This window comes from Pseudochaenichthys georgianus, chromosome 9 (genome assembly GCF_902827115.2).
Source record: "Pseudochaenichthys georgianus chromosome 9, fPseGeo1.2, whole genome shotgun sequence".
Lineage (NCBI taxonomy): Eukaryota > Metazoa > Chordata > Actinopteri > Perciformes > Channichthyidae > Pseudochaenichthys > Pseudochaenichthys georgianus.
Window position 1 is genome coordinate 32,669,878 of NC_047511.1, and position 23,097 is coordinate 32,692,974.

At 42.5% G+C, this 23,097-nt stretch overlaps 1 protein-coding gene across 1 annotated transcript in view; it reads right to left on the reverse strand.

Annotated features, from left to right (window-relative positions):
- Positions 1 to 428: 428 nt before the first annotated feature.
- The window catches only part of LOC117451987 (transmembrane protein 132D), a 32,522-nt gene continuing 9,853 nt past the window's right edge, over positions 429 to 23,097 (reverse strand). The window contains exons 3-9 of the mRNA XM_034090387.2: positions 16,331 to 16,468; positions 9,609 to 9,801; positions 5,960 to 6,103; positions 3,070 to 3,275; positions 2,552 to 2,816; positions 2,212 to 2,403; positions 429 to 2,122 (exon numbers count right to left, since the gene is read on the reverse strand). Of these exons, the coding sequence (XP_033946278.1) occupies positions 818 to 2,122; positions 2,212 to 2,403; positions 2,552 to 2,816; positions 3,070 to 3,275; positions 5,960 to 6,103; positions 9,609 to 9,801; positions 16,331 to 16,468 (2,443 nt within the window). The 3' untranslated portion in view covers positions 429 to 817. The remainder of the gene's footprint in view (positions 2,123 to 2,211; positions 2,404 to 2,551; positions 2,817 to 3,069; positions 3,276 to 5,959; positions 6,104 to 9,608; positions 9,802 to 16,330; positions 16,469 to 23,097) is intronic.

Below are 23,097 nucleotides of genomic sequence, written 5' to 3' on the forward strand. Positions count from 1 at the left end.
CGACACCAGTAAGCCAGCTCACACTGTCAGCTCCTCGAGTCTCAAAGGGCAGAGCAGCGAGCCCCGCAACACGGCACCCAGACCCCACGCAGCATTCTCATCTGTTTGTCCTTACTGGTGTCATTTTGTGGTTGCTAACAAACGCCATTGTAACACATAAACACACATCAGAGCACAGTGGGCTCATAGGGAGGGGGGGCAGGAGCTCCAACAAGGCGTGTAGGACAGAGAGTGAATACACATACTATACAGAGATGCTGTATGAGAAACCAATGTGATTTTGGAACATTGAACAAAGTAAATCTATTCAACAATGGAATTATGATCAGTAGAAATGGCCATGACATGGGACCTTTTAAGATTACGGTGTTTTAATGAGAAAAATAAATGAAAATTTGATTCATTTAATATTTACAAAGAAAGGGGCCTTAGATATTACATATGAAAACAATTTGTTGAGTTTAGTATTATAACTGGAAATCAATAGTTGGCATTTGTTATTCGGAATACTTATTCAGTCATTATTTGTACTTTCTATACCAGCATGTGAGTGCAACAATTGAAAACAAAATCCACATGCAGTATAAGCATTTGGTGGCTTTAAATGCTGTGTATTAAAAGTCCATCTGGTTAACCATCTAACACATATCCACACTCCAAAATGTACAATAATATACAGTTCATGTAAAAGGCCTTGATAGGTAATGAAATGTAGAGGAGGGCAATTCCAAAATCACATATTCTAGACAGTTAAGAAAGGCATAGAGGTGATCAAAGCCACATCTTCTGTTCATGTGAGGTCTGATCAGGTTCTGTATTACAAATTGTCTCCAGGCTTTGAAATGGTCATTTGAGGTTGCTCCTCATAACAGTCCTGCTTCCCAACCCAGTGGATGCCATAGCCATTCTCCTTGGGCGGGAGGCGTGGCGAATGCTGACGCTCTAAAGTGGAGAAGGTGGTGAACTGCACTCTCTTTCGCTTGCTGGTGGGCGAGTGGATGCACTCGCTGTGCATAGGTTTGCTCCTGAGGGAGCCCCCACAGCTGATGGGCGAGTCCGTAACAGAGGCTAGGCAACTGGGCCTTCTGGACATAGAGGCAGTCTTATCAGGCCCGATGTCTATAACGGTGGTTGTAGTCTGGGTTTCTTGCTGGACTGGACTGCCTGGCATGCTCATCACCAGCTCAGCGTCTGTGCCAAGCCATACCCAGTCATGCCTGTGCCCTGTGGGTTCCTGGCCGTGCGAGGGAGGCTGCTTGTGCCTGAACTTAACAACATAGGTGACACAATTAACCAGAAAGACCAAGATGGCCAGGCAAAAGACGCCCAACAGAGCATACATGCCAATCTCCAAGTCTGTGAGCGGCCTACTGGCCAACATTTCTTCTCCACCTATTTCTACCTCTGATGTCTCCTGACCAGGTACCTCCACCTTGGTGGGAAAGTTATAGTTCACCAGGTTCCCAGGCGCCTTCACAGTGCTAGCAAAGCTGGTCATGTCCTCCACTATCATATTGTCTGACCCATACACCTTGCTGCCATCTGCCGGGCTGCTCACGATGCTGGTAGGAATGTTGGCGCTTCTTGAATTAGTTGTCTTTCCCACTCCTCCGAGGCTCCCACTGGTGATGAAAGTTCGTTCTGTAGTTTTGATGGTGGTTGTAATCTTCTGCATGACACTTTCCTCTCTATCTGAGGTGGGACTGCGCCGTGGAGGGTTTTGGAATGGTTTCCTTTGCTTCCTCACGCTTCCCACCTCTTCTCCATCATTCCCATAATCACTGTCATTGTCCTTGTTGCTAATAGTGCTGCTGTCCATGCTACCAGTATTGCTCTCTAGCCGCCGACTGTTCAATCGAAACTTGACCTTGAGGCTGCCGTTGCCCACGGCCACAGTGCTTTTGCGTTTGGACTTCTGGCAGGACTCACAGATGGACATCTCTACTCTAACCAGGACTCCCTCGCCCTCACCCTCGGCCACCACAGTCGGAGGCGTGCCCTGCACTGACACCACCCCCTGATCTAGAGACACCACCATGACTCTGTAGTAAGCAGGATCATAAATGTCAAGAGGGGTCTGGTTGCCATCACTGAACTGCAGCCAGACACTGACCAAAGCTTCCTAAGAGAACAGAAAAGAGGAGAAATTGTAATTGTGCTTCTAATCCGACTTTTCATCTTTTAGTCATTTATATGGATTCAGTCATTTACCTGTTTGGGGCTCTGTAGGACCTCCTGTGTGGTTGTGGTTGCCAGGATGGCCCTATTGCTTCCAGAACTGAGCTGTAAGGTCATGGAGAGGCCTGAAACCAGCTGGACGCCCAACTCTGTAATGGTCACTTTGTCATCCACGACTTTGATAGTTTTCTTAGCCAGGATTGCATCAGATAGTGGAGAAAACACCTGTCATATAAAATCAGATACACTAAATCAGAGGTTGAAGAGATAAGTATATCAGGTTCAACAAGTGCAAGTAAAGCAAATGAAACACTGAGGTCTAGCTGCTTATTGCTATGACATTGGTAACAGGATTAGGATTTCAGGTCATTACCTGGATGGTGGTTGTCCCGAGGTCTCGTCCTGACAGCACCCTTCCAGACTGCAACCTTGCCACTCGAGGGTCCTCCACCTTCATGAAGTATCGAACCATCCTTGTGACATCCACCTGCCAATCCGAGCCCAGGAAATAGGCCTTAGGATCCCGAGGGTCTGCCTGCTCTGCCACGAAGTGAGTTAGCACCCGCACCAGGGCATGCTGATACTGAAGCATGCAGCCCTTCCCTTTCCTGTCGTCGTCTTCACTGTTCCAACCATTTCTGCAAAGCACACGTACAAGTCACACCTGTCACATGGTAAATGCTTTGACCTGCTAAACTCCAATCACTCAACCCTGTCTCTTTGCCTGATTGGATCAGATTGAGATAATGTAGTTCATTATCTAATGGAATCAAAACCTTAAATCCTTGGAGAAATATTATGTGTATGGGTTAGGGGTGGCTATTATATATCCTATCTACAAAACCAAATAAGAGAAGTTTTTATGTTAAATAAATTGTTTGTGGGTCCCACCTTTTTGAAGTAAGTATCGGTACCCTCCAGCTTTTGATCTGGCTCAGTTCTGCATCTGACACCTCGATCTGGAGGGGGAGTCGAGGCATCCACACGTTCAGTTCAAGTTGAGCACTCAGGTAGCTGTAAGTAAAGTTCACCACCAACTTCACCTTGCCCTTTATCTCTTTGCCATTCATGAAAACATAGTCGCACCTGTCCGACACCTGGATAGGGGGAGATAATCCATCAGAACATGAATATATTATCATTTTAATTTGGTGTAAGCACACTTGTGTAAACAATTTACATCACACTTTGTTGTCAATGAAGGAGATATGAGTCATCTAACCAATGACAAAAAATAATCCAATATTCTCATAAAAGTCACTACTTGAACAAATAGGCCATTCTTACAACAACAAATGGCCTTGATGCAGTGTTGCACTGCATGAGTAGCCATAGTAATGTCAGCTGGCTGTTATAAACTACTGCGATGATCCCCGGTCCGAAGCGCTATAGAGGCAGCATTGCAATTTTATGTTAATCAAAATATCATGTGGTGCACATCAGTCCTTCACAGCAATATACATTCATTAATTCATGTTTTCAAATGTGACCTTGGGAAGTTTGGGCGATTGCTCAAACCTCTCAGGGACATTGTCAGACACGAGTCAGGAGGTTTTCCTTGGTCCTCTCAACGGCCACTGCTTTAAACAAATTGGATAATCAACGCAACATTAATATTCAGTCACAAACCCCCTGAAGTGCACAGGGGACTGAAAGAGGGGAGGAGGGGGGGGGGGACAGTGACTTTGACAGATAGCCTAAGGATGAATTACAATGATTCCTACTCTCATTTACGTAAACTCGACAATTTGCAAGAGGATGTGCCATCACAGGGTCATGCTATTTTTGAGAACATCCTGTGTCCTCAGTGGGTCACAGCATCAGTCATCCTGCACCCATGACCAGAGCATAAGCTTTCGAATGACCACATCACTGTGTCATTCTTGCTGTTAGCTGAGATGCCTTGGACTCTTTCCTAAAAATAATCCAATGCTTGATTTATATCCAAACAGCAGATTTAGAGGTGGCTCTGGAGCCCTTGAATGGGTGTCGTATGAAATGTCTAATGCAAGCATGGCAGAACAGGCAAGGTCTGATATAGATCAGTGAACTCATGTGTATAATTCAGTGTAACCAGTCATCCAGAGAAGCATCCTTCTCTGAACCTCCAAGAGCCATTTCCAAAAAATATTCAGAAGCATCAGTTTAAAAGGAATGGCATTTTTATGTATAATCTTGCAAATCGTTCTAGTCACAATCTGATTCTGCGGCCACGAATATCCTTCCGTCAAAATAGATATTTGCTAAAAATTATGATGTTACTTTCATCATTGGGTACAGTATTCAAGGCTAAATGAATAAAGTATGTAATGCTGCACCGACACAACTGTGAGAGTAGTTTTCTTGTGTAAATAAAACATGTAAATATCTTTGCAGAAAGATGTATTGTAAAGGGACAATCATTCAGGCTTGATAATTTAGTCAAATTAATAAGCCAAGCCATGAAAAGTCCTGATTAATCACTGCTTAGACAACTATGCTCAATATGTCTCTGATTAATATATTAAAGTCTCAATCCTTCAATACTGAAATGACAAAGAGAATGCCTATTAGCCCATTTCAAGTCTCTCCAACAATCATGCATATACCATCACAGCAGATAGGACTTTGTTTTGTCACATGAGCGACACATTATGGATAAATCCCACCCCATCTATCACTTGCAGATTTCATACTCGGAGATCAAAAGAGAAAAGATATTGGAGTCAACCTGTTAGACTAAGTAGATTAAAGGGAATATTTTTGAATGAAGCCGTGCTCTGTTCAGCAAATAAACTGAGAGCTACTGTGAGCTCAGAACAACAGTAAAGACGGCTACGTTACAGGGTTGAACACAAATATGTATTCCACCACACCAGGCCTTTTGACCTCCTCATGTAATCCTACTTTTCTTATAATTGATACTAATCTGCCCGAAAAAAACATGTGCACTTACTGTATATACTGTACTACAAATCTTATTATACTATCAACCTACCCATCTGTTGTTTACTAGACATGCTTTGGGCAGCAAATAAAAAAAGTGTAATAGATGGCTGGAGTACACAGCATGCCTTTGTTTACTTGCCACTTTACCCTTGAGTAAGTACATTCACAGCCTCTGACCTCAGGGGCAGGAGACCTGACTTTCAATTTCATAAATAAACAAAGCGGGCTTTTGGCATTCAGCCGTGCTCAGGTTTACAGGATAAAAGTAGCAAGTCATGGGAAGGGAGGAGAGGCAGACTGCGAGGTCATTTGTGAAAAGCAACTGAGCTCAACAGTTGTTCATTGTCGAGGAGATTGATGGCCGATGCTGTCGGATCCCTGCTAATAGTTAGTTTTACTGTGTGCAAAAGACTCCGAGAGCAGATGTGACTTTGGTAGAACTTATTTGTCCGTTTGTCCTTCCCATCACACATGAATCAGGCCTTGGCTTGATGAAGCTTTTTAAAACAGCCACTCTAAATTGCCCCCTGGCCCCGTAGATTCAACAAGGGCAGACAAGGCACAAACATCTCACCTTGTTCCATTCATTGCTGCTAACACATTTTCGTTCTCGGGTAACCATTTACAAGTACTAATTGAATGTTTTCTAAATCAGTTGTGAATGTAAGGTTGAATGCAACAGGCTATTTCTAACCCTAACCTTTTCATTATAATTGTGTCCCCAAAATTGAAAAGCTTTAAAAATCCTTCTACCGTAAAATTATTTTACTGGGAATGTGTGAAACCAAAGACACTTAAAGTAAGGTGTTGGAAGGTTATACATTATGATGTGAAGGCTAGCAGGTTAACCTACCTTCAGAACATCTTCATCAGTGGAGCTACAGTCTGTGTAGTCGGACACGTCAGTTATCACTCCGTCTTCTTCCACTGCCACCGTCCTCACAGGCATCACCACCTTCTTTCCAGTCAGAACAGCTGTATTCAGGATCTCTGAGTCCTGCAGGGAGGCCAGGGAAATCAGCAAAAGTCATTACATTTTAGGATACCACTTTACAATAAGACTACACTTATAAAGGATTCATAAAAGGTTTATAATTAGATTATTAATTAGGCTGTAAATACTGTATTAATCATTAAGAACCATTGATAAACCAGTTCTAACGTAGTTTTCATACATCAACACAGGCTCACTATTTGGCAAGATGACTTAGCCTTATATTGGCAACCTAGCTTACTTTGTCTTCTTCATCAGCCAGCATCCTTGGTATCTGTTGTTCACTGAGTTGATTCCCCCCCTTCCATCTTGATGTTTCTTGGCATCTCTTTATGACCATTTATTAATGAGTTACTAACATTTATAACTGCCAAAAGGGAGCCTTATTGTAAAGTGTAAAACACATTCCCATGTATTAATGAGTTACTACCATTTATAATAAGGCTTAGCAGTACAGATACATGTGGGCTCACTATTTGGCAAGCAACCGGTCACAGTTGCCCTGTTTATCTCTTGTCTTATAAAAGCTTATTAATGATTTATAAAGTGTTCACAACCTAATTAATAAATTAATTACAAACTATTCGTAAACCCTTTATAAGGGTAGTCTTATTAAAGTGATACCCATTTTGGTCTAGTACCTTAGTTACATTGAAATGAGAAATTGCAACAACAAAAAACGTTTTTGTTTGCAATTGTTGGGCTCTTGGGTAAACTGTTCATGTAGTACCAAAAGGGTTTTGGGACAGTAGCACTGTGGACTGCTGTAGGGGGAAGGTAGAATAGACCGGAGTGATGAATTGTGACTAAGTGACTCATCAGTCCAGATAAGGTGAGAAGGCCGGTCTCCTGGTGATGGCCAGGTTTTCTGCAGAGGCATGTCCCACAGAGCGTTAACATATCTGCTTGAACACAATCAAATAACTTGACCCGCGGCGGTGAACTAAAAATAATCTCTACATCTACAGTACAGCCTGTTCTTTCACGCTCAATGTATTATGAAATAGGGCAGCGGTGGCAGGTAGAGCACAGTTGTCCACTAATCACAGGGTTGTATATTTGATCCATGGGTCCACTTGTCCTTGAGCAATACTCTGAGCCTAGGTTGTTTAGGGCGGTAAAGCCGGCAACAAAGGGAATTGCTTCCACGCATGTGTATATGTGAAATGGTGATATGAATACCACTATTATAAATACTGTAGGAGAAGCATCCATCTGTCTCACTCTCTGTGTTTTTACTTGCATGTGCATGCATGCATGCATGGATGATCAAAGCATGAAAATGAAGCAGATGGGTATGTGTCGTCCTCTATAAAAACACATTGTTTTAAATGAAGTTGAAATAATTGAATATAGTGCATGTAAATTACTTTGAGATTAGTGGAGCGCAGTCAAGTCAAGTTCTGTGCATGATCAGTTCAATCAGATTTAAAGAGACACTTGGTTACTCGGTATGAAAATGAAGCAGATGGATATGTGTCCCTTGACTGTAAAACTGGCTTAAATGAAGCTGAAATAACTGAACATATTTATTTGTTTGCTGTCATACAATATAGTTAAAAAAAACAGATCTGAAGGTTGTCAGTAAAGTTGTCACCATTACATAGAAGTATTGAGCAGCAGCACTATATGGACTTCACAGAGCAAGGCTCGGAGTGATAAGTCAGCGCTAATGTCCCCTCGAGCCAGCCATCAAATCTCTTCGTGTTTGGCGCTCTGTCTGAGGTCAGCTTTTAATCCATGAAAAGGATGAACCATGTCAAATTCACGAATCAGGATACTGTAGCATATCCTCATAACGTCAAGCTCTATGGCACCATTATGATGGAAATGCAGAACTGTGAAATGTAAGTAACCCTTCTGCCCAAACGAATGGCATATTGATTCGTAACTTTTAATTGCACATATTTCATCAAAAAAGTGTGGTTGAATTAAAACTAAGAAACTGAAAAAAAGAGTGTGACAGACTGAGTCAAACCTGCAAACAACGGCAGAAGAAGTTCCCAGGTGACACAAAAATTCAGATTCAATGTTGAAAGTGGCTTGAACTCTTGTATACTGTTCTGCCTTTAGCGGTGGAGATTATATCATCATTACATTACATTACATTTAGCTGAAGCTTTTATCCAAAGCGACTTACAATAAGTACATTCGACCAGGAAGACACAACCTTGAAGAAAACAGAATCATAAAGTACATCAGGTTTCATAGAGCCAAGTATTTCAAGTGCTACTCAACTGGCTATAGATAAGCCAGTCCTTTATTAGTATATAAGTGCTCTGTTAGCAGTTCTTTGTTAGTAATTCTATCGCTCGAGGTGGAGTCGAAAGAGATGAGTTTTCAGTCTGCGCGGGAAGGTGTGTAAGCTTTCTGCTGTCCTGATGTCAATGGGGAGCTCATTCCACCATTTTGGAGCCAGGATAGCAAACCCACGTGTTTTTGCTGATGGGAACTTGGGTCCCCCTCGCAGCGAGGGTGCAACGAGCTGTTTGGCTGATGCAGAGCGGAGTGCACGTGCTGGGGTGTACAGTTTAACCATGTCCTGGATGTAGGAAGGGCCAGATCCATTCACAGCATGGTACGCAAGTACCAGTGTCTTGAAGTGGATTCTAGCAGTTACCGGAAGCCAGTGAAGGGAGCGGAGGAGCGGCGTGGTGTGGGAACATTTAGGAAGGTTGAAGACCAGACGAGCCGCTGCATTCTGGATGAGCTGCAGAGGTCGGATGGCACATGCAGGTAGACCAGCCAGGAGGGAGTTGCAGTAGTCTAGGCGTGAGATGACGAGAGCCTGGGCCAGAACCTGCGTGGCTTTCTGGGTCAGGAGGGGACGTATCCTCCTGATGTTGTAAAGAGTGTATCTGCAGCAACGGGTTGTAGCAGCGATGTTTGCAGTGAAGGACAGGTTGTTATCTAGGGTCACACCCAGATTCCTTGCAGTCTGAGTCGGGGAAACAACAGAGGTGCCGATGTTGATTGTCAGGTCAAGAGTGGGACAATCTTTTCCTCGAAGGAAAAGCAGTTCAGTCTTGTCAAGGTTGAGCTTGAGGTGATGATCAGACATCCACTGAGAGATGTCAGCTAGACAAGCAGAGATGCGTGCGACGACCTGGGTCTCTGGATTCATGGATTAACTATGGAGGATGCATGATAAAGAGGCCCGCAGCACCAAAATAGAAGCACATGAAGCAGCTGTTAGGAGGAGAAGATGACCATATTGCATGCCAGAACAGAGCAGAACAACAAAGAGGAGAAACATCAGCTTGCTGACAGTCAGCAACTCAGGGTCACACTCGGCTCAGAATAGAACCCATTTACAAAACAATCCAAAGCATATCCAGTCTTTTGTAAATGCAAACAAGACGCAAGTGGATCACAGCAAAGTGCATTTTATGATATTATTATGCACCAACACTCAAAGGAGGAAGTGTTGGCGTTATAGGAAACACTGCTGTTGGAAACATCGATGTTGTTTTGTTTGGTGTGACATGGAAGCTGTCAGCTAACTCACCATTACAAGAGGGGCCAGGCCAACAAAGTCTCTTTGAGTTGTATAGATCCTCATGGCTCCTTCAGTCTTGGCTACGTTTTTGGACGCGGATGTTAGTTCCAGCCTCCAGATGATCACCTGACTTTCTAGAGGACTGCTCAGCTCCTCCACCTCGAAATCCATCTGAAGCACCTCCAGCAGACTGCTCTCCAGCCTGAATGGGAAGCAGGATGAGTTAGACATACATGCATTCATCTAAAATTCCACAACAGCAAATGTGGTTTTCTAAACTGTGTAACAACTGTGTAAAGTTTATATAGAAAAGCAAATCAGGAGAAGAACACGCTGTAAAATTGACTTTACGGCAGCTTTGCTATGCTATCATTCATTATAACTTGATGGAAAGAGTGCCATATTTGTTTTTTTACAACGTGTAAGAGAATGCACAATTCCACCAGAAAGAAGCTTTCCATCAAAGTCTCTGATAATTAATCAGATTATTTCACAATTGGGCTCTGCAATTACCTCATCACACAATAGATTCCTGGAGAGATAATGATGTTACATTTCGTAAAGGTGCAGTGGTTTTTACGGGAGTGTATCTTGCACTGTGGCTCATTGCTCTCAGCACAAGACGAGTCATTGCAGTAGCTGAATGGACACATTAGTTGCCAGTATGAGCAGAGCCAAACGTCCTCACAGAATAACTTACTGTAAACCACTAAAGGTAAAGGAATATGATGTGCTGCTATGACATATTGATCCATCCCTGGGATCTATGTCATCCCTTGTGCATGGATCCAGTCATTACTAAGTGGTCCGATCAGATTGCAATTTTTACATATTCAGGAAACAGTTGGTGCAGTTGAAAGTTAAGTATAAAGTAACCAGATGAAGATTTGGACTGGATTCTTGGATATTAAACTCAAAGTTAATAATAATGTTATGAATTTAGTCCTGTAGGAAGAAAGTGAAAAGAGTTTTGTAGCAGGATGTGATCACACTAGCAGTGACAATGCCTTGTCTTTGTTTTAGGGCTTTGAATCTGGAGGCAATCCCACAAAATAAACCAAAAAAGAGTAGAGTTTAATCTCTCTGTGCTGCTAGACCTACCCTTGAATTGCGGGTACTGTTAAATGTGAACAGAATATAAGTTGTTCCGAGGACAGTGGCTTCCTGCATACACAACAAAGTAAAAGCCTTTATAACTTATAATGGCCTTTCAGTGATGGCAGCCAGAACAGAGTGTCCTTGCCATGGATTCAATGTTCTCCTATGGCCCAAGTTAGTATGCTGGGTTTTATTTCTTGGCACTGAAATGAACTATAGAAAAGATATATTGGTGGACAAAAATTCCATAAGAATGCACATACCCGCATGGACATTATCAGACCCACTGCATCTGGGTGTACATTTTATAAATGTCTGTGCCAGGGCTGTGAAGACAAACAGTAAGTCATGTTCACTGCATGAAAATGACCTCTGAAGGGATGCATCCCAGCCGTGTTTCTGCATTGAAGCAACAACAATTGGATATACTACAAATAATATTTTGTTAATCCTCTATTATGTTCCAAACTCAACAGCAAAGCACACACCTCTCTGTACTGCCCTCTCACTCAGTGCACCATATATCTGCCCCCATTAAGGGCAACACAGAGATTAAGTGTAATTGAATAATCTTAGCATATTGATTCCAGACCTGAGATTAAAAAATAATTATTGTATTCTGGTTAAGAATCAAAACAAGATATACTTCATTTGAATGAGCACACATATATCCCTTAAGTATGTATTAACACAGATATCTGTAGGAAATGCTATTTATGCCTCAATCATTCTTGTGAAGCTTGCCGAGGGATAATGCTTCAACTTGTTTACGACCGGCAGCCTGTCTGTGAGTAGCAGCGCTTTCATATTAAGATCCAAAGCAAACTGCTGTGACAGTGGATTAAAAAACTTTAATGTACAGATACCGTAAATACTTTAAGTGCTCACTAAAGCCAAGAAGACAAAAAGTCAGAGAAATCCCCACAGTGGTGTGACAGTGGACACTTTATGTTAGTTTCATGACATTTTAGAGGGGATTAATGGAAATGGCTAAGTGAAAGAATTCACACCAAGTACTTTGCCGTACTTAGTGCCGGTGTAGGTACCATATGTGCACGGCCTACCAGATCAGCACGGGGTCCATTACGCTTACTAATGACGTCACGCATTGGCTGTACGGCAAACCAAGAGGACATTTTACACGGCCAAATTCCGCAAAGAATATTAAAAAATAACAATCGACATTCATCTGAACGAGGGAGGTGCTTTATTATCATTACCACGTAATTTCCCGATCATTTAAATATGAATATGGTGAGATACATTCTTTGAATAAGCGAGAAATGGATTTAACTCATGTTTGACAATAACTGTGAATTTATGTCCTTTTATTTAAAATTAGAAATAAAATGTGATCATACACCAACGCAGTTTTTAAAGATATACATTTTTCAACACAGAATCATTTACCAAATTACACCATATCCAATCACTTTACGAGTCAGAAAATGCTATCTGTTCATTGCAGTTATTGTTTATTGAATTAGATTACCATGAGCTCAACATAATTATGTAGAGTACAAGTCCACAGCCAAGAAAATGTTATTTGCATGTCATTTAATTTTGAGCATGGAATTATAACACTGGAGTTTGTTATTTAGTGGGAATGCTGTTAACAGCACTAAAATGAAAAGTTTATTATTATTATTCCGCCGACTTATTTTGGCCCTCTTCTCCTCCCACATTGAACATCGCAGAAACTCCGTTCAAACATCAAAACGTTCAGCTCGGTCGGGAATCGATGGCTATTACTTTTCTCATTCATAACTTTCATAATTCCAGAGATACATCCCATAATTCATCACATTTTTAACATTGAAGTCATTGGAGAAAATCTTCAGACTTCAACAAATCTTCATGCGACTTCAACTGCTAACTGTTCATTCATACTTTCACCTCATTCCAACTTTAAAATGTTACACATCTTTCTGACATTACTCGTATAAAACAACTTTTAAATCTGATTCTTACTTTTAGAGATATTAAACATTGTTCAGACTTTGTTAAAGAGGTTTTCTTCAGATTTTAACATTAACTAGAGTGCGTGATGTCACAGCTAGAGGGTAGAACATCTTGAAATTTGCCTTCATATATTTTTTTAAAACTGCCATAATTCCCAAACCTTACATTCCTGAGACATAATGTATCATGACAAACGTAGGAAAACATCTCGTAGCTTGAAAAATGACAAATAATTAAGCAAAATAATAAAACATAATGCCTCTTGAGGTCATGAAGTGACAAAAACGTTCAACATTCCTCCATTAAACCCCATTGTAATTTCAGGCAGATATTTCCTCACGCTAGCAGCCGCACACCTTTAGTTAAACTGCCAAAAAGGCCACATTATAAACCCGAAACTACACAAAAATTACACTTCAGATACTCAACTTCCTTGACATGCTTCACGTTTTGAAATTTCACAGATATCTGTTACGGTTCTTCCACAAAACGTTCACATGTAAGAGGTTTATCTCTCATTCAGAACAATGGAAACCTGTGATCTCTGCACACCTCGTTAGCTCAAATATAAACACCTGTGTAATGGAACACGATGATGTCATCACTCCAACTGCCATGCTCAGAGCAGCAGACTTCAGATAGCAGTGTGCAAACAGTCCAGCCGTGAAGACATCTACGGGGCAGTTTTTAGATTTCTTCAAATGCCGTTGCCATGGCAACACAATGCTCGCCTTGAAACACGTTTTTTTCATAACTTCAGCGAAAATACTCAACAGCCCAGAACTTCACAGGTTTGGTAACGATGCAGCCATCAACGCATCTAGGTGTATCATGGGATGTCATCAAATGCCGTTGGCATGGCGACAGATCATTCACCATCAAGTTAGTTCAGAAGTTTGCAGTTAGAATATTCTGCTGCTTTTCCAAGCCTTTTTACTTTCTTTTCTTCTCTCATCACACATTCAAGCCCCCAGTGTTCATGTATCATTTCAATCAAAATTCTTCACTTTCTTCTTACACATTACATTTCAGCATAGCAGTTTAGCGTCAAATGTTCAGCATAAAGCATTCCCACTAGCAATTTCTCCAGGAATTGCATTCTCTAGTTATTTACTATAACTTGATCATTCTATTTCAGTTTGTGGGCTACAGCCAGTTTATTGTAGCAGCACGTTAACAGCTTCATCCTCTGAACATGTGTACTGTCTGTTCAAAAAACTGCAGGAACCCAGAACACAAACAAAAAACATAACCCCCTTCAACTATTGTAAATGTTACGGGTCCCCGATGTGACCACAGTAGCAGTGATGATAACTGTATTAAGCAGGTTTTACAGGAGCATGAGGACACTGTGTGTCCTTGCAGATTGCTTCTCTGGTTGTTTTATTGCACAACAAAATCATGTAAACATATTATGTAAATAACCCAATTTGTGTTCTGTGAAACTGAAAAGGATATTACATTACATTTTGTCTTTTATTGCAGTTGTATGTCTTAAATGTAATTTAGGTTAACTTCTTGTTTTATTTAGATGCTTTTATTTTGAAGGCGAGTTTACGCTGTTGACAGGAAGTTGTTGTTGCTATGGAAACAACATGACGGTATCTGATATCTTCTACATATAAAGACGGAGAAAGTAAAGAATAAAGTTTATGTTTAAATGTTAGAACCCCCCGAAGAGGCACAAGCTCTTACGTTGAGTCTGGAGTTTCAATAAATTCTAAATCATCAGTAAAGTCTACGACCATATTTCGGAGGGATATGCTACATATTAACTTTCAATTTTATGCATTTCAGTTCTTCATTAACATTACTTAATTAACACTTCACTTTCCTGACACAGTTCCACTAACATACATTCACTGTCGATTGTTATTTTTCTATATTCTTTGCGGAATTTAGCCATGTAAACATTTTACATGGCCAAATTCCGCCGTACAGCCAATGCGTGACGTCATTAGTAAGCATAATGGACCCCGTGCTGATCTGGTAGGCCGTGCACATCTGGTACCTACACCGGCACTACCAATCGCGTTCACACCGGAGTACTTTTCCCTGAGGGAAGATTACGCAAATGAGCCGCTGACGTCACTTCATCTTCTTCTGCTTTGGGTTTACTGGCAGGCCACAAACAACTTCACAGCGTATACTGCCACCCGAAGTCCCCGGCCGGAAGTCCCTGGAGTTGGGGACTGGGACTCCCAGCAGCTTTTATTTTATGTCCTTCTTATTTTTGTCCAAGCTCAAGGGAGCCAGAGCAGAGGGCTTAAAGAGCCGCATGCGGTTGCAGACCCCTGCCTTAGAGTGACACTGATGTTGTTGTGTCCCCCTTAAACTGTGGGTTTTCTCTGGAAGTTTTTCCTTGTACGATGTGAGGGTCTAAGGATAGAGGGTGTCGTTTTTCTCATACTGATATTCTGAACAATCTGTGCTGTTGTATTTGCTGTAAAGTGTCTCTACTGTAGGCTATTTTTATTATATGTACAGCTCTTTGGCTCGACCAAAAATCGTTTATAAATGTGCTATATAAATAAAACTTGATTTGATTTGTGGTCTTAATCAGTGTGACTTAGTCATCAATTACATGATCACAAAGAGAAATTGCCTGCGTAATGTATCTGCTAAACAACCGTTAGCATTGTCGTTGTAAGCATGTTGCCATGCTGATGTTAGCTTTTAGCACAAAGTATCCTCCTGTGTCATAGCTCTGCTGCACAGAGCCACTAACATGGCTGAAGATTAGACTTAGTCTTAAAACGTTATTCTATGTAATATGAGAGAACTACAAGAGAGGTTAACCTTAAGCTTCGGTTGTAGCGAGACAGAGTAGGATTGAAGGGACATTAGATAAATATTTGTTCCTACAGTATTCCCTTTAAATAAAAAGAGTCCTGTAATCTCAGGAGGCTCATTATGTGATAACTCCTTAACGGCCTCAGCTAACCTCAATGTACAATGAAATGCACTTAGCTGAAAATGAAAGGACATCTGAGATAAGTCACTTGTTCATGCAAGGCTGTAGTGTCCTTTAATGAGGTAACAGGGCAAGAAGTTAAGTACTTCCTTGAAGTAGGATCAGACCAGCCTTTAGATGCATTGTCTTGTAAACAATTGTGGTGCCAAATTTGAAATTGACTCACAACTGTGTTGTCATAACCTTCCCTGCTTAAATTATAAGTCACAGGTTAGATATATGTTCTACTGCATACTATTAATGCATGTGGCTGGTAAATGTTTAGAAATGATTAAAGCACAGAGGAGGAGAGGATCATAAAGGGGGAAAGGAATACCTGTTTATAAGCGGCAGCTTTATAGGAACACCTGTAGCCAACCTGTGCTTAGAGAGTAGACATGTCCGCCCAGGATTCTCCTGCAGTAAGCTGTTGTCAGGCTTGTACAGCGTAGATGGTTTGTCTTTTACTCCACAGAGTACTGAGACAAATACTGATATTCTTTGCAGGACATTCATCACAATGGTGCAGCTTTTATCAGCTCGAGCCACTAGCAACCAATAGTACGTGAATAATTCCCTTTGGACCTTTGGATTGTTCTTCGTCCATTCTAACGACAGCAATCCAAGCCCATAAATATGTATAAAGTCCCGGCCACAACAAACTAGACACAGATGGATAGCACTGGCATACAGAGTAATGTGGGAAAAACAGACTTGCCTTTTCCCAGGTATGGGAGCCTTCCTCTGACAAATAACAGCGATGTCTCCATCTGCGCCCATATCCAGAGTGATGTCCCACAGTAAAGAGTTACTAGGTGTCGCTGTTCGAAAGGTCACACCTTTCTTTACTGTCACTCTGTGGAAAGTAAAAAATGAAAAAGGTGAAGAATGTGGTAAATGTGAAATGTCCTGTTCTAACATCCAATGGATTTCAGGGCAATGAATGTTTATCTTTCCAAAGTTTAAGTAGCATATAATGTAAACAATATCTGGAATATTGTGTTGATATTCATTTTTCATTCCTTTTGGAACATGCAAAATAGTATTATAAATAGATCCCAGTCCCAGTACAGATTTAAACTTGTAGATAAAACATTTAGTTTCCTCACAAAGAATGTATTTGATTCATGTATTAAAATACCTTTCTAGGTTATTACAATAAATCCAGATTTTCATATCATTAATATTTCACTTAGGGATACAACCGAATGAAGACAAGCAATTAATAACATTAAAAAAGCTGAAATTGAATCTATTTCAAATCATTATTTGCATTTCAGATAAAACCTTCTTTTTTTTACTTTTCCAATGCATCATTAGTTTTTTAGGCCCCTAATTTGTAAAATGATAAGCATTATGCAGCTGAACATGTACACCTTTCCCGGTGGACTGCCCCAGCATAAGCAGCTTGCAGCAGGTCAAATGTTAATGAGATATTCTCTACATGCATGTAAGATCCACTCCTCTGCTCCAACAATACCAATAGTCCGGATGGTTAGCTTTTCTCTGGAAGTATGGCTTGTTTATTAGTCTGAAAGCTCTAATAAGAATCCTTAATACTAGTTTTCTATAGTTCAGAACAACATCCTCTTGTAATTCTTTGGCGATCATCTGCATGCAAAGCTGTGTGTTTTTATCTCTGACTCCTGATAAACAAAGTCTTGAGCGCATTAGGCATCTCTGAGGAGGTGTTATCTAGGATAGGAGCGAAAGCAATCTTAGCACTTCTCCTGTTATGAGAAGAGGGGTTTGACTATGACTCCCTGTTCAGCACAATGAAATAAAACCAACATGCATTAACTCCGAATTGAAATATTAAAGATGACCTCTTAAGGGATTTGTGATGAGTTTTAAGTATGCATGCTTTTTTGTGTGCGACTTAATACTAACATCTGCACATCGAGCGTGTAATCTGGAACGAAGGTCTCAAGTGGCCACTCAGCATGAAAGTCTCTGCTGTGGAGCCACAAAGTCGAACACAATCCGGTGCCTTAACCACAGGAGTGCAAGATAGAAAGGTCTCCCTTTTTTCTTCCGTCTCTTTGTCAGAAAGAATGGATTTGGAAGTAATGTCATCTTGTGGCATTTGTGACACCACTAAAAGACCAAACAGACAAAGACCTCATAGGTTAAAGGTCACAATTAAAGAGGGATGACTGAGCAGTGTCTCCTTCAATAGTGGTTTCAATCTTCTGTTATCCTGACCCCAGAGACTGCTGTATTTCCAGCTGCACACAACAGCATCTGATTCATCGGATTAACCCAGCTTCAACCAGGGAGCAGAGATCTAAAAGGTGGAATCATGGAGCGGTGGAAAATAAAATCCTGCAAGTCCTCTGGTCATGATTGCACGCAGCTGAATGCAATAGTTTTGGGGTCAGTAAGTGGACCCATATTGAGGGAGCTGTGGAAGAACCACCTCTAGCTCTCTGTTATAGCTGCAGCAGACATGTCCCAGAAAAACAGAAATCCAGGGAATTCAAACTCTGGCTTTGAGCATCTCTCATCAAATAAAGCCCAAAAAGGAGCTTAATACATTAAATGTTGCATGGGCTAAATTAAATTAGCATGTCTGTGTCCTGTGAATAATATTGAATGACAATGGCAAACAAATCAGTGGTTATCAGTCTAAGGGTTCCTGAGACAGCAGAACCAACTTTACAGTGGCTAAATTAGCAAAGAGAGATCTCGAATCGACTTTTAATTTAAATGTCACTGTCACACAATACAGTATGTAGTCGTATATGACTCAATCAGCTCATAAATGTGACTATTACACTTTGCAAAATGTAAGCAGCTACAGTTTTTCAGACTTCTGGGTTTTCCTGCCCATCTCCAACTTGTAATATCTTGTTTAAACCTTGTGCAGAAAAGACAAGAGCAACACCACACATGATTGATGTTGGGACTGGACAGTACCACAGCGGAATTTCTATCTGACAATGATGGATGTCTTAATTCTGCAAGCAGCTAAAACCTCATCCATTAAGCCGCCAGTCTTGAAGAGTTCAGAGCATTTCAATGTTGTTGCTGCTCAGATCTCTGACTGTAAGTCTGCATTGAGGGTTCAGATGTACCAGAATTTAGTTGAGATCTGTTTACCATTTGAAGAAATCTTTCCATCACTTGCTCTGATGGTCACATATTTTCTTACAGCTGAGCTCCCATGAAACTTCTTAAGCAGAAATCCAGTTGTGTAACTATGACAACTTGCAAGTTGTCATGATATGTAATGTTTTTTTTGTTTTTTTTATTCTAGTTTAATTTGCTTGATAAATGCTGCCAAGCTGCATGAAGTACGGCAGGGCCTTAAACTTAATGCCAACAAGCTTGCAGGCTTACAATGACAATGCTCACATGCTGCTGTTTAGCAGGTATAATGTTACTATACCAGTTTAGCGTTTTCGCATATTAACATAAAGTATATCTGAGGCTGATAGGAATGACATTGGTTTTGCAATAACCTATATTTTGCATTATTATTGGATATATTATGTTGGATTATTAATATTATCCATCCATCCATCTTCTCCCGCTTATCCGTGGTCGGGTCGCGGGGGTAGCAGTTCCAGCAGAGAGCCCCAAACTTTCTTTTCCCTGGCGACATCAACCAGCTCTGACTGGGGGATCCCAAGGCGCTCCCAGGCCAGCGAAGAGATATACTCCCTCCACCTGGTCCTAGGTCTACCCCTTGGTCTCTTCCCAGCTGGACGTGCCTGGAACACCTCCCTAGGGAGGCGCCCAGGTGGCATCCTAACTAGGTGCCCGAACCACCTCAACTGGCTTCTTTCGACGCGAAGGAGGAGCGGCTCAACTCCGAGTCCCTCCCTGATGACCGAACTTCTCACCTTATCTATAAGGGAGACACCAGCCACCCTGCGGAGAAAACCCATCTCGGCCGCTTGTATCCGCGATCTCGTTCTTTCGGTCATGACCCATCCTTCATGACCATAGGTGAGGGTAGGAACGAAAATGGCCCGGTAGACAGAGAGCTTTGCCTTCTGGCTCAGCTCCCTTTTCGTCACAACGGTGCGGTAAAGCGACTGCAGTACCGCTCCCGCTGCTCCGATTCTCCGGCCCATCTCACGCTCCATTGTTCCCTCACTCGAGAACAAGACCCCGAGATACTTGAACTCCTTCACTTGGGGTAAGGACTCATTCCCTACTTGGAGTGGACAGTCCATCGGTTTCCTGCTGAGAACCATGGCCTCAGATTTGGAGGTGCTGATCCTAATCCCAGCCACTTCACACTCGGTTGCGAACCGATCCAGTGAGTGCTGAAGGTCGCAGACCGATGAAGCCATTAGAACCACATCATCTGCAAAAAGCAGTGGTGCAATCCTTAGTCCACCGAACTGCAGACCCCCTCCCCCACGACTACGCCTCGAAATCCGATCCATGTATATTACAAACAGGATTGGTGACAAAGCGCAGCCCTGGCGGAGGCCAACCCTCACCGGAAATGGGTCCGACTTACTGCCGAGGACCCGGACACAGCTCTCGCTTTGGGAGTACAGAGATTGGATGGCCCTGAGTAGAGACCCCCTCACCCCATACTCCCGCAGCACCTCCCACAGTAACTCCCTGGGAACCCGGTCATACGCCTTCTCCAAGTCTACAAAACACATGTAGACCGGATAAGCGTACTCCCAGGCCCCCTCCAGGATCCTTGCGAGAGTAAAAAGCTGATCCGTCGTTCCACGACCAGGACGGAATCCGCATTGTTCCTCCTCAATCTGAGGTTCGACAATCGGCCTGACCCTCCTTTCGAGTACCTTGGAGTAAACTTTCCCGGGGAGGCTGAGTAGTGTGATGCCTCTGTAATTGGCACACACCCTCTGATCCCCCTTTTTAAAAAGGGGAACCACCACCCCGGTCTGCCACTCCTTCGGTACTGTTTCCGACTTCCACGCAACGTTGATGAGACGTGTCAACCATGACAGTCCCTCAACACCCAGAGCCTTCAGCATTTCCGGGCGGATCTCATTCACCCCCGGGGCTTTGCCACTGTGGAGTTGTTTGACGACCTCAGTGACCTCCCCCCGGGAGATTGGTGTTGATCCCCCGTCATACTCCAGCTCTGCCTCTAACATAGAGGGCGGAGTTGTCGGGTTCAGGAGTTCCTCAAAGTGTTCCTTCCAACGCCCCAACACTCCATCAGTTGAGGTCAACAACGTCCCATCCTTACTGTACACAGCTTGGATGGTCCCCTGCTTCCCCCTCCTGAGGTGTCGGACAGTTTTCCAGATCAACTTTGGTGCCGCCCGAAAGTCCTTCTCCATGTCTTCTCCGAACTTCTCCCACACCCGCTGCTTTGCCTCGGCCACGGATGAGGCTGCTGCCCTTCGGGCCTGTCGGTACCTTGCAACTGCCTCGGGAGTCCCCCGGGATAACAAATCCCTGAAGGCCTCCTTCTTCAGTCGGACGGCTTCCCTGACCACCGGTGTCCACCAGGAGGTTCGAGGGTTACCGCCCCTTGAGGCACCTAGGACCTTGAGACCACAGCTCCCCGCTTCGGCAATAGAGGCTTTGAACACCGACCACTCTGGTTCAATGTCCCCAACCTCCACAGGAATGGAATATTATGTGTAATATAATTCATCCTGGTGCATATGATGCCTGGACATTGCAATCTAATAGTTTTGTAAGTCATTTAGTCTGGATTCACGGCGCTATAGCATGTCTACAAAACGTCTTTGACATGTGCTGCATAAAACATTTGTAACAGGACTGGGCAGATAAAGAGAAAAGTGGTAGAGCAGGAATCACGACAGAGATGTAGGTGCCTCCCACTACTCTGCCTCTCAGCACCTTACATGCATATTTTATCAAAGATTTGCTATATGATTTTTTTTTCAACATAGTGCTGATTACTCCAACTTCCATGTTCTATTTCCGTATATAATTACCCCACAGATGCTGACTGTAGAGAATTATAAATGCAATGTAATCTGGGCATAATCAATGAAGTGTGCCGGATGGCATGCATGCATGAATGAGGAAACCAAGTTACTTTTAATCTTGTAATGACTTCTGAATAACATGTCCTGTTGTGACGAAACACCACTGTGTATTGAGCTGCATGGAGCCAGGTTTAACTAATAGACAGTGGCAGCAGCAAGAAGCCTTATCTCAAGCTCTTTTTCTCTTCCCCTTTTGTAAAAAAAAAATCCCCAACGACTGGAAGAGGGCTTTCTTCTGAGTAGTTTGGAGCATGGACCAGTGTCTATGTCTTTGGTTAGCAGGCCCTGAGGAGGCGGGGGGGGGGGGGGGCACCTGGGCAGGGAAAATAGATGGCTTTGGAGACTAAAGCTGACAGTGTGTGAGAAAAGCCGCTCTCAGGTGCTGCACCTGCCATCCATCTCACTTCTGACCATGCACAGCATGAGTGGCAGTATTCCTGCAGCTTTTACATACTCTTCATTCACTAACACACACACCTGCATGTACCGGCAAACTGGCACACAGAATGGTTGTTGGCCCTTGGCCTTCATCAGTCGTCTCCCTCCCTTGTGTATTTGTGGAATGGTGTTTTTCAAGCTTATTTGAAACATCACACAGCCATGGCCAACAAGGAAATGTAGAACAATGACACCATTCAAAGAACACTCTGCATAATACAGTAAAACAGAGACTGATTAAAGACCTAGATCATATTTTCTGTGTGAGCTGTACTTCCTGGCCCAGATCCATTTCATCTCCAAGGCTGTTATCAAGATGTCTTAGTACATAGGGTTTGTAATTGCTTCCCTGATATAATTTGTGTTACCATCTTTGGCTTTGTGAATGCATCACTGCGGGGCAATGGTAGCACCAGTGAACCCCGGTGCAATCGGAAACAGATGCAATCGTTAATTATTATAGTTAACCGTTTAGCCGTCTGATGGCCAACTATCGGTATGTGTTTATCGTACTTATGGAGCAGTTCAGGGACTTGGGGAGATGTTCGTGCCAACATGTTTGCCAGATGGCAAACACCAAAGCACTAAAAAGGTTGTGAAATTCCTTTATGTCCCGCAGATGAATGAGTAGGTTCCCTGGTTGAAGAGCTCTCTGACACAGTGTCCTGTTGACACAGAAGCTTACTGTTGGTTACTTATCGCCACACTGTTTCCTTCAAGTAAAAACACTGAACACAATAAAAGTGTGTGCTTCATTTCTGACTTTTAAAAGCTGTTGTAAGCTCATACTTCTTGCCACTCAACTAAGCATAAAATGAAGGGATCATCTAATTGCCTTTCCGAGGTTGAATGATAATGAATGTAGTCTATCTATGACCTTTATCCAACAATCGCTGAGAATGATTACATTTAGCAGGAAAGGACAGGTGTGGCTTGTCTTTTTCTCTATCAACCTCAAATGTGTATGTCCCTTGACTCTAGCTAGTGGCATCAATAACAGGTTTATCATGCTGATGAGAGAATTAAGCAAAGCTTAATGGGACATTCAGACAGTGATGAAGCACACAGACAGCTGTTGTGGACC